This window comes from Limulus polyphemus, unplaced genomic scaffold, assembly GCF_000517525.1.
Source record: "Limulus polyphemus unplaced genomic scaffold, Limulus_polyphemus-2.1.2 Scaffold4811, whole genome shotgun sequence".
NCBI classification, from domain to species: Eukaryota; Metazoa; Arthropoda; class Merostomata; order Xiphosura; family Limulidae; genus Limulus; species Limulus polyphemus.
The window spans coordinates 1-12,851 of NW_013670421.1; the positions used below are offsets into that span (position 1 = coordinate 1).

The 12,851-nt window shown below is 33.4% G+C and overlaps 1 protein-coding gene across 1 annotated transcript; it reads left to right on the forward strand.

Annotated features, from left to right (window-relative positions):
* Nucleotides 1–1,090: 1,090 nt before the first annotated feature.
* On the forward strand, nt 1,091–6,440 carry LOC106471723 (small ubiquitin-related modifier-like). Its single transcript, XM_013932344.2, has 3 exons — nt 1,091–1,167; nt 3,409–3,480; nt 5,192–6,440. Exons 1-3 carry the CDS (start codon nt 1,120–1,122, stop codon nt 5,249–5,251), a joined length of 180 nt encoding a protein of 59 aa, XP_013787798.1. The 5' UTR covers nt 1,091–1,119; the 3' UTR covers nt 5,252–6,440.
* The last annotated feature ends 6,411 nt before the right edge of the window (nt 6,441–12,851 follow it).

Below are 12,851 nucleotides of genomic sequence, written 5' to 3' on the forward strand. Positions count from 1 at the left end.
AGTGATATCACCCCAAACAAGAACTTGTGGTTTTTCTTTACTTAAGACTTGACTAAAATATCTATTGAAAAAATGGTTGCAAGAAGTGGGAACTGAAAGTGTACCAATGCTGAACATTCATGTATGTCAGAATCAGCCTTTCTCTATTGAATAACACCAGTTTTAGTTCTGATACATGGCTCATCCATACTTGTGTATGGAAACATATTATACTAATATAATAGTAAATTGACAAATAATGATTTATAAGCACAATAAAGTGATTTTATTTGAGAGAACTTAATATATTTTTTCATACCTGAAGAAAACAGACCAATGTGTCCTGTCAAAACATGTAGTATGTTCCCCCCCCAAAAAAAAAATTGCTGGTAAGAGTTCCATATGGCACTCCCACTCAATTTAAAAAAAAATCATCAAAGTAATATTTATGTATTAATAAATCATATTAATAGTATGATCTGATAATTTTAATACAGTTGGAAGCGTTAGTTACAATAGGGGTGTCAAAAGGAAATGGGGGTGCCAAAGTAGTTTGGAGCATTTTTTTCTTTTTTTTTTTGGTAAACCCCAAAAAGCCATGCCCCAATTTTTCTAATACGCCCCTTAAAATAAACCCTTTTCAGAATCTTTTTTATCCAGGCAATTCTACAATTTTTGAGTGGGGGGTGCCATATGGAACTCTTTCCAAATCGCTTCATTATGCTTTCAAATTGTCTGTCAGTTTACTGTTATGGCATGTCTGTATTGTGTTTTTGAACAATTTTAAAGTTTCCATGGATTTTGGGAAAGTTACAAAAAATGTAGTCCGTATAACTCATTTTCAAACAATTTGAATTCACAAAGATTGTTCTGTTGGGTCACTGAACTTTTAAGATGTACAATAACAAAATTCAAAATAGTTTTGTTAAATTTGTCTTTTGAGTTTTGAACAAAAAATATTGGATCATGTTAATCGATTGACTGTTAAGCACATTTTCCTTAAATGAGTTAATCGAGGGTGAAAAGACTGCATTAATATATTATATACAAAGTATTAATAATAATATTGAAATAAATAAAATGTCAACATTTTGTTGTTTGTTTGTGTAGGACAGCAATGAAATCCATTTCAGAGTTAAAATGACAACTCAGATGGGTAAACTTAAGAAGTCTTACAGCGAGAGGGTGGTAAGTTTAAAATATTTTGGAAGCTTGTTGTACTCTACTTTATAAAAACTGTAAGGAATGATTCATTTTTGATTTAACTAGTCAAATTAGCAAAGAAAATATATATGTATATGTAAAACGTATATGTATTAAAATGTGTTATTAATTTGTTTTCTTATTTTAAAATACTGCCAGATTCTGTTATCAGCACTTATTTAAATGAAAAAAGCATATTAGTGAAACTTCCTTTATTTATTTGTTTTATACTTTGAGTAATTGATTTAATTTTCTGAAAAATCATTTTGTTTGAAAATTTTATGAAACTTATTTTCCCCCATGGATTGTTTATTGAATATTGGTTAAGACCTTAAAGTGACACTATTAATAATGTCAATTTTGGGCCCATTTTTAGTACTAGTAGCCATTATCTTGAGAAACTGTTCTACGTAAAATTAAAAAACTTAGAAAATTCTTTTAATAGTTGTGGTTATTTTATTATAGAATGCCCTTATATTTTTATTGTATGTTTTAGCTTTTCAAATAATTTTATCAAAAAAGTTAATGGTTTATCTTAGTCACTGAATCAATATTCACTTGTGTCACTATCTTTATTGTCCTTACTCATTTTTTCTTCTTCCTGGATTTTTCTGCCTACTCTTTTTAGTCTTACATTTACACTTGAAAGATTTCTCACTTCATTCTGTGAGTGTCATCTTTAGAAGTTCCATAATTTATGTTCAGCTCTGGATTCATTCAGCCAAATCACATTAAACCTGATTTATAGTGCAGATATGTCCATTACTTCAACCTGCTGATACTCCACTTCTCTTTAGCTTGTAGTATGCTAGTTGGACCTACATTTGGATCTGCTGACCAGAGGGAAAGCAACACTTACCAACAACTGTTGAATTACTATTTTTGACCATCAAATAGTGGGTTTGACCATGACAAAACTACATAATTACAGAATTGAGGAAGAAAAACCAAAGACAATTGTACGTTTCAAAAATACATGATGATGATGCCTTTACTGGCGAAACCATGGTCATTAATGAAGCATTTGTGAAATGTACAATTGTCTTTGTTTTTCATCAATTCTGTAAAAATAATTAACTATGATTGAAAGAATAAGCACGTTTGGAAGTTGGACTTGAACTTGTGACAATTAAAACAATAAATTACAAATGTAACTGAACTAATCCATATGCAGTAAACAATCATTAAATTAATATAACATTAAAATTTGTAACTATCAATCGTTTATAGTAACAAAAAAAACAACATATATATATACACATAAATTTTATTTTATACTATATAGAACAGCAGTGTTATAAAAACATTCACAGTAATATACTCTATAAATATGTTGCTGCAAACAATATACCATTCACATGTGTGATTACGTGTGTGTAATAAGGACAGGGATGTGTCGAATCGGCATCTTGGCAATGGAGTATTCTTATGTACAAAATAATGACTAGTTTTATATCAGTGATAATCTTATTCTCGTCTAAGAAATGAAGATGCTGTTAATGAAGACATCCTTACAGTTTTCCCATCTTGTTTGTTTAACTGGAGTTGTTACGTTCTGTTCACCACCAACTTCTTGATTGATTCAGTGTAGTTGTTTGTATAAAATGGTAAAATCAGTCTCTAGGACTAAGTATATGTTAACCTTTATGTAATAGTATTTTCACTAGTCCTTGTTAAGTGTTTTTCTGATCTGGAAGTGCAATGTTCAGTATTTTTAGTAAAGTAATTTTGTGAAACTTTGTAGAGGAAAAACCTACAGAATGTTATTACCATTATTTTCAGCTTGTTACTGGTTTTGTACTTCATGATACCTTTTCATGTACAAGAGTTTAGAATTTAAAAAAAGTAACTTAATCCCAAATTTTTGTACCTGAAGTTGTCTATCATGTTAAAATGTATGGTAGTTTGATAACGTCTTAAAAAAAAAACAATCTGAAAACAGCAAGATCAGATCCATTTGAGAATAATTTATTAATGAGCTTAATGATTAATCCATTAGCACTAATTGTCCTAAGCTATATGTAACAGTAAGAATCATCTTATTGTGTGTTGTTTTTTTTTAAGAGTGACTAGAGTTACTTAGAAGTTGATAGTCATATGTTTCAGTTACATACATTTTTTAAAAAATAACTTGGTTGTTGTAGGTAAGTTTATGTACATTTATTTATGTTTTTGGTGAAATATACACATTTTAATATATGTATGTGCAACTGTTTTTAACATCAGGGAGTTCCGGTTAGTTCCTTGAGGTTTCTCTTTGATGGCAGGAGAATAAATGACGATGAAACACCAAAACAGGTACAGTTAATTGTTATGTTAGTCACAAAGAAGTAAAGTATTTATTTTTCTCTCAGAAACTAGGGTTTTAAAAACAATACTTAAAGTTCATTGTTAATTCACCATATAGTTAACTGAATCTCATGGGATATTGGACTTGCAAAATTTGGACAATGCCCAATTGATGAATCAATGATTAAAGTCTGCTATTAAATCATTGTCTAGTTGTTTAAACACCAGAGACAACATGTCAGTAGCATCATTTATTACCATTGCCTGACTAGGAACTGAACTAATAGTTTGTTTGGTATATACTTGTGTCAAGTATTAATCATTATAAGGTATTAGATACCTCTACCTGTAGAATAAACGGCTACCAGGTTTATAAGTTCAGATGGTAAATTGTATGAACATCAAGTTTAGCTATAGGAAAGATTTATCAAGCTTTGAACAAGTTGTTATCATTAGGGTTTGATTAGCAAATATGTCAGTTGTAAAGCTGACTGAAAAATAAAAAACCACCGTGTTTCAAGTCTAAACTACATGGTTATGAGGTCAAAAAATTGCATCTAATAAGAGAAACTGAGGTCAGAGAAGAAAGCAATAGGAGGCAAGTATTGGGGATTGTTTAGGCTAACAGATGTTCAACTGAGTGAATTGATCAATAATCTTAGTAATGGTCAGATGCATAGGAACTGACTTTGGCAAGTATGGCCAATTACATATGCCACTTATGCTAACAATCAAAAGAAGTACCTTCATTGATGCCTAGATCATCAAGATTGGATTGTTGCCAAACAGAAGTGTGTAATGTGATTAGATGAATCAGACTTCCTAGTGACACACAATGATGGTAGGGTTAGAATGTGGTGATAACCTAATTAAATCATCGACCCAATGTGATTAGATGAATCAGACTTCCTAGTGACACACAATGATGGTAGGGTTAGAATGTGATGATAACCTAATTAAATCATCGACCCGTCTGACATAGTCTCCACTGTACGAGGTTCTGAAGTGGTGTATTGTTATGGGCTAGGTTCCTTACTTCTCCGGAATGGCTGTAACTATGTTTGTGAATATTTAACCACCCTTGTTGACCGGGTATGACCCACAATGATCTTCTTTCACTAACCATAGATCTAAAGTCATTTGTGATTGGTTCATTTCACTTGATACAGATTTCCAACAACCACCCTGGCCTGCAAGGTGCATTAAATCACTCCTATCAATTGAGAATCTATCAGATGCTTAGAGTGAGCTATCTAGACACAGTTCGTTACTGTCTCGATTGGAAACTATTGATTAAAGAGTGGTCAAAGTTCGAAGCAGGTACCTTCCAATCGATCCCACATTGTATTCAGGCCGTAGTCAAGGCAAATAGTGGCCGAACATGTTGTCGGGTTGAAGTTTCTAATATTTTAGCCAGTGAGTTTAGGTTCGTTAACTTATAAATAATATTAATGTTAGTTTACTTTTTATTAGAAGTTATTGATAAATAACAGCTCATAGCTTTCTTTTATCAAAATGGATCATAAGATGAAACTGCTATAGAGATTTAATTCTATCACTGATTGTTTATCAGTTATGAACACTTGAGTTTATTAAAAAGAAAATGATCACTTTCAGGTATCTGGGAATACATCAATTAGTAGTATCTTGTATGAATAAGAAATTGTTTTTCATTTTAAACGTATGAGATTGTAGGATCATTTTTTGTTGTTCTTTTCAGCTGGAGATGGAAAACGACGACGTTATTGAAGTATACCAGGAACAAACGGGTGGTTTGTAGCACTTCAACCTGTGTTCCATTTCTTTAAGTTGTTCTTGTCTTTTTATAGGATCATCTTACCAGTGTTTGTCAAGGAGAAACTTTTCTTCGAACAGATTTCTATCACTTTGAATTGAACCAATTTAAAAAAAAAATGTTTGTTTCTCAGAAACTCAATTTCCTGTTGTTGTTTTTTTTTTTCTTCTTCAAAGAATCCTTCCAATACCGTGTAGGATGTTTGTATTTATAAATCATTCTTTCTTTGATAACATCATTTGCAGTAAAGATCTAATTAACTCACTGTAAAAATCTTAAGTTGTTAGCAAACAAGAATTAGCAGTGTTTCAACTTTTTTGATAATAATTAATTCACTTGTGACCTAATATATGCAAGAATTAAAAGCCAAGTAAACCTCTATTATATGTTTTAGGAAACTTTCTATATCGTACCGTCTGCATTAAAGGAACACTAGGGGGTGGGAGCACGAGATCGAACGTATAAATTTAGTTAGCTAGGAGAGAAATAATTGTATGTTTATAAACTTAAGATGCTGTATTGTTTTATTCATACTCATTAGATGAAATAGGATATCTTGGGTAAAACTACTTCTGTTTTGTTGCATGTGTAGAGTCACTGTGAGTGTAGGCCTAAAGACTATTTCACAACCAATTTAAGGCATTCCAGTTTTATACAATGACTCATCTTAGGCTGTGTCTCTGATTTTAACTATAAGCATTTGGTAACGTAGTATAATAGATGATAAACGTTTTAACTTTTGGTCGCAGCTTCAAATGTTTTAAGCTAGTTTGTGAACACTTTTCTGAACAAACCATTTAAATTTGTTTAAATAACTTAAAGATTCCACTGAAATTGTCAAAAATAATATTGTAAATACGAGTAGTAGACATCTGCTTTTATCAATGTGTTGTTCCATTTTTGTCACAAAAATACCTGTCTGTTTAAAGACTGATATTAATATATTAAGCAAGAGTCATACTCGAGTAATTTTATGCAAATCTTGTGTAATAGACTTTTTGTTTCAAAGAAGTTTTTCAGGTACTTGCTATTTTTTTTTTAAAGTTTTTGCTGACTCTTCAGAAAATGTTTGCCAAAGATATCCATCATGATCTTTTTTGTGAATGTGACATAAGTATTGTGTTCTTTCTATCATTTGATGTATTATACTAATGATAAATACCATTTTATTGAAGCTGTTTCCTTTGTTATTATTTGTTAGTTAATATGCATACTTCTCCTAATTCTAAATATGACTTGTAAAGAACAAGCGGAAGAGCTTTTTGGAAGTATTAAATACTTATTCTTGGACTGAAGATGTGGACATGCTGGGGGAAAATGAATCTTAATTAAGTGTAGTGTGAAGATGATGCTATAATGTACCTTTTTATCAAACGCAACAGCGTTAACATCCCAGGTTTAAAAATACAAGAATGCAGTCTAAGAATCAATTATCATTACAAGAATCGTTGCCTGTTGTGTAAAGTAAAAATTAATACTTTTGTTGTACTTGTCATGGTAACAAACTGTGTTACTTACTTAAATGTATCTTCATCACAAGAGGTGTCATTATGTTAGTTGAACCTTTATAAACAAGAACATATACCAAGTATTTACAGTAAAGTTGTGTCGGTCATTGTCATGTTTTAGTCAGCAAGTCTAATTATCAGTAAGATGTGGACCACACATGAAAGATAAAAGGATCCACCTAATTGATAACCTAGCACAGAAGTTGACAAAATCTGGGTACACTTCTTGAAAGTATTCAGTTGATTTAGGTTCTAATGGGGTAGGTCACACTTGAGTGGATAACGCGCCAGACTTTATATTAAGAACCCCTAGGGTTGAATTCCAACCACTACCAACGCAGAAATAGTCCTCGGGATTTTTCTGTAGGTGGCGGAGGATTAGCAGCCGAAACGTAGGATGAGAAAACTAAGTAGCATTTTATTAATTAGACATGGTATAGGCTACTAAAAATAACGTTATTTTACTAAAAACATAAATCGTACAGGAGTTGATAATGGAATAATGATTATGCATGTTTTGCACTAACGTTAACCCTTTAGGCGCGTACTTTTTCAATCATATCACGCTCAGAATCATCGTCAGCTTGCACAAGTTCAATTGCCTCTTCAAATGTGAAAACACTGTAGCGACTTGATACCATTTTGGGTCTGTTTTCTCATAAAAATTAAACGATTTTCAACTGCCAATGTTTTGAAAAGCAACATACGCCATATTGGATACGAATCGGCGGTTGAGATCGTCATCTGTGCAGGTTAGGCTTTGTTGATTTTGTGCGCTCGATTCCCATTTCTTGCGAGAAATTCAAACCACATTATGTGGTTGCCATACGGCGCCCCTAAAGGTTAATACTTCCAAAACTCATTATGCAGCCCCAGGAGGTGGGGAAGAACCTCCATTGGAGAGCCATTCCCCCCATGGACGTCGGTGCCATTTACAATAGATTTGATGAAAATTATTTGTTAGCGACACATGAAATACTGGCTTATTTAAAGCACAATTTACCCATAAATCTACATCAGGCTTCAAATAAAAGTATACTGCACCAGCACTTAAAGAGCTTGAACTAGGTTATGTGAAATTTGTACTTAGTAAGAGTATTTTTAAATTCTATCATAACTTATAATAGCTTTAAAAAAACATTTCTGGTGAGAACTAACACTGGTGCTCTTGATGAAAAAAACACAGTTCCTTAACATTCCGTATTTATCTTGGAGTCATTTTTATTCGGGCATTGAGGGGAAATGTAGGAGCATCATCCATTTTACTACCACATCGTGGGTAAGGTACATCTGTGCGGATTTGTTATTCGGGTATTTAGTTGAGATATAGGAACATCACCCTTTTATATACAGTATATTATGAGGTATATAGGTAAGATATGCAACGGTACCAATTGATATAACAGTTCATTTATTAGTTACTCGCCATCATGCCCCAAGCTGGAAAAAAAAATCGCGGCCTGGCTAAATAATAAATGAATATTTGCTGTCAAATTCTTATCAATACTATAAGTGTAACTAACAGTTTGGCCGCCATATTTGATTTCAGTCCTTTCTTTTCACGCCTAAGGTGATTCGTTTGAGTTAAAGCACGAAATCTATCCTCACTAAAACTGGCCTGCTATTATTACGTTCTGAATTATAGTGTACGATTCCTTCTTCCTGTAATTTTCTGGAGTTAATTTATAGCAATCTTTACAGAGCTTTCTTAACACCCATCATTTTTGACGGGCTATACACTAGTTTGAATTTAAAATGCAAGACCGACGCCAGACAGAAAAGTGTGGATGTATGTGCAGGTTTGCCATCAAAGCATGTAGATCATCAGCGTGTTAGACACACTGGTTGCAGTAGTTATAACTCCCCCTCCCCTTTAATTAAATACATGACAATGGTCTTGTAAATACAATTTAACGGAAATTGTAAAATGATACGAATTGAAAAACGTAAGTAACTTTAGTTAATAAAGTTTCCACCGTTATTATTTCTTTAATTGCGTAATTTAAATACTGTGTGTTCACACTTATACTCGTGTAACTAACTATTATCTGACTCTAACGTTAGGGTTACCGAAAAGCAATGTCGTTTTTTGTTACCTTACATTCAAACATTTCTAATTATGTGTTTTCGTTTCTGTTTTTTATTTTTTTAGGTGAATTTGATTTAGCATCAAAAGAACTCTTCTTCATCGTCAATTTTTTGTTAACAAAAATAGTTTTTCTCTAAATGACTGACCACATTCGACATCGCATGCTCCACGAGTTTCATAAATGTAAACAAGGCAATGGAAGCAATCAAAAATATTTGTGGGGTTTATAAAGATGCTTTCAGTGTCCGCAGATGCCAGCGGTGGTTCAGAAAATTTAGGTCAGATGATCTTAATCTCTCGGATTGCCATTGTTCAGGAAGACCAGTAGAGTTGGACAATGACTTAGTGAGGTGAGAGGTTGAGTCAAATCCCCATCAAACCATCCAACAACTGTCACAAAAACTTAATTTTTCTTAGTCTAGTGTTCAAGAATATCTTAGATAGATCGGGAAGGTAAAGGTCAATAGACAAGGAGTTTGGGTTCCATACAAACTGTCAGATGACATCAAAGTTCATCACATAACAATTTACAGTTCATTGATAACCTGACATGAGAAAAATTATTTCTCGATCGTATTGTTACAGGAGATGAGAAATGGATTTTTTATGTCAACATCCAGTGCAAGAATCAGTGACTTAGTCCTGGCCTAAGCCCAATTCCGACAGCCAAACCAGGTCTACACACGCAGAAAATCTTGTTGTCCGTTTGGTGGGATAGAGTCGGTATAATTCACTTTGAGTTATTGAAATCGAATCAGACTACAACTGCAGACCTTTATTGACAACAACTGGACCGTTTACACCAGGCTCTTGTTGAAAAACGTCCAGCACTGATCAACAGAAAAGATGCAAGACCACATTCTTCAAGAGGACTCAGAACAAGATCAGAGATTTGGATTGTGAAGTCCTACCTCACCCTCCATACTCTTCTGACATTGCCCCTTCAGATTACCCTTTATTCAGATCTATGCAGCATTTTCTCAGTAATAAAGCCTTCAGAAATATTGATGGCATCAAAACTGCTCTCGCAGAATTATTTGTCTCAAAGGAAGGTTCCTCCTATCAACGAGGAATTGAAAGATGGCACATTGTCATTAATAATGATGGGGATTATGTGACTGATTGAAAAATAAATATTCACATTTAAAAAGATCTTTTACTGTATAAGGAAAAAATAGATATTACTTTCCGATACCCCTAATAATAGTAGGTCTATTTGTAGTCTGGTTTAAGCATTAGACCTAATAAATAAACGTAACATACAGCTTAGCTTAAACACTACTCCAATGAAATCCTTTGTAAGTTTTATTTTACTTTTGTGTATATCTCAATGTCAAAAACTTTGATGTTCATTAAAAAACTGAAAAAATACAAATAAAATGCTATTTAACTTATCACGGTGCGATAAGAGAGGCTAAAGTAGTATTTGTTTTTGTTTTTTTAAGCCTAAAGTAAAGACACAGTGTGCAATAACTTACCCTAGGCCCAAGTGCATAAAACTTCCCATGAAAGAAAAAATATCAATTCTAAATCTAAATCATTTCGGAATTAAACCATTTTGATGTGATATCACCGAAGTTCTAAAAAGAATAAAAAACAAACCTTTCTAACAAATCAACATGAATATTTAGCATTCAACATAAACACCATAGTTGACCTAAGAACAATTAGGTGATACTTTTGTTGCTAAGCAACGATGTGAATTGTTGAGCATTATCAAAAAGGTGCGTGACACGAAGACAGAAAAGGCCATGGAAATGCTTAGCCAAAAGAGTGGCATTGCGAAGCACTGTTTAACTGAATGTGCAGGAAGTTCTAGGTAGTGAGACAACAAAGAGCGTCTTTAATCCAATGGTGCGGAAGGTGCTGCCGCACACAGAGTTTAATTACACGATATTTTCGAGTTTTTTGTGACTAGAACAGCTCCTGTCTGAAAATTGTTCCCGTTATTATGAAAGTATCTTATCACGCGATGATTCAATATTGTAGATGTAAATATAACATACGCACCTTATTTCGAAATAGTCCCTCGGTGAAACAGCGATAAGTCTGCGGACTTACAACGCTAAGATCCAGGGTTCGATTCCCCGAGGTGGACACAGTAGAAAGCCCAGTGTGATTTGCTTTAAAGAAACACCCAAAACTCTACTTAGAAATTAAATGCTGTCTGTCAGTTCACTTATGAGCTACTTATATATATATATATATATATAGTGAGTGAGTGACCAGAAGTTCTAATATCACTGTAAGCCTTCAAATATAGACGAAATCTGAGAAGAAAAAGAAAAAAATAGAACTAAGTCATGAATAAATGCAATTTATAAATTTCCATCGTAGAAAAAACTCAACAGTGTATTACCTAAACAATTGTTTAAAGTCTAAAAAAGAAAGGTGGTCAAGCGTTTAACTTTGCAAAGAATCCCAAAGGTTTGAAAAAAGAATGATTTATTGTGCTATGGTCTAACGATATAAAGAGTGAACTTTTATGACCTCTAGAACTGTTATCCAAAGACATGATTAAGAGAACTTTAAAGAAACAAAACAATGAAGGTTATATAACGTTTTCGATTTTTTTTTCTGCAATAGTGAGAGACATTGTTAAAATTGACAACGTTACGAAGGTGTAGCGTCACAGTGTTCTGACAATGTTTGATTGGCCCTGTTCTTCATGAATGTTTTTGTTCTCTCGCACGTATTTGTAGGGCAAAAAAAGTGTCAGTTCATTGTGATGGTTATAAAATTGAAAGCTAAAAGTCCCGATATTAGTTCAAGAGCAAATTTGTGATACCGGTTAAAATGATAATGTAAAAGAAAAGTTAAATAATTTACTATAACTTGGGATATTGTAGAATCGAAGTGAAAATAAATTCTGGTCGATAGCCCCCAAAACCGTGGACTTACGGTTAGAGCGCTCAACTCGCAATCTGTAAGTCGCGGGTTCAAATCTCCGTCATCGAACGTGCTCATCCTATCAGCCATGGGAGCGTTGTAAAGTGACGGTCAGTCCCACTTCTCGCTGGTAAAAACGTAGCCCAAGAGTTGGCGGAGGGAGGTGTTAACTAGATGCCTTCCCCGTAGTCTATCACTGCTAAATCAGGGATGGCTAGCGCAAGACAGCCCTCGTGTAACTCAAATCAAACCAACCCCAAAAACTGATGGCATCTGTGCTTGATCGTTCAAGCGTACAAAATATATTCATAAACCAGATGTACTTCCGCAGGGTCCCCAAAAATCTTACAAAATTAAGAGTAACATATATATTTTTATTTCTTCCTTTTCAATTTCATGCTGTATTGTAACGTACAGAGTACATAATTCTTCTCGTGATTCATGACATGCACACGTTTTACTGGCCTCACTGCAGTACAAATTGTAACATTAAGCGCCCTTTATGTGACGTAATTTTAGTGTCTACTGACTGACAGACAACACACTACTGTATAGTGACGCGAGTGGTTAAAATAGGTGACCCTCCAGGCGGCCTTCGGCTCCATTTCGGGGAAATAACCACGTACTGGAGTTCAATAATATAAATAACGTTGTGATTCTATTTAACGTCTTTTCATATATTAAGTAAATTTTTAATTTATTTTATTGTAAGGTACAATGAATGAGTAAAAATTAATACATGAATCAGTACACTAACATAACTGTAACAATACAAAAAACGTACCAACTGTAATTAATTTAATAATTCCTATTTCGTATTTTTTGGTCGTCAAGAAATTTATGTCGCGTTTTGGAACACTTTCATTAACTACCCCCCCAAAAAACGTACATCACGTATAATAGTTAAACGACCCGCCTAAACGTCATGTTAGTGTAACCTATATAATGTGTAAAGTTTAATATATACTCTAATCCCATATAGTGATAAAACACATTCGGCATGTAATGTTGTTTGAATACAAGAAAAGAAACAACGCCTCTGTAGCCACATAGAATATCAAATAAGTTTATGGAAATGTTTTGAACGTTCGTAGGTGTC

Bases quoted from the DNA above. Each gene is read 5' to 3' on its own strand.
- LOC106471723 (XM_013932344.2), top strand. From the start codon at position 1,120: ATGACAACTCAGATGGGTAAACTTAAGAAGTCTTACAGCGAGAGGGTG. The intron at 1,168-3,408 runs GTAAGTTTAAAA...TTTTAACATCAG, and splicing joins AGTCTTACAGCGAGAGGGTG to GGAGTTCCGGTTAGTTCCTT. The intron at 3,481-5,191 runs GTACAGTTAATT...TGTTCTTTTCAG, and splicing joins ACGATGAAACACCAAAACAG to CTGGAGATGGAAAACGACGA.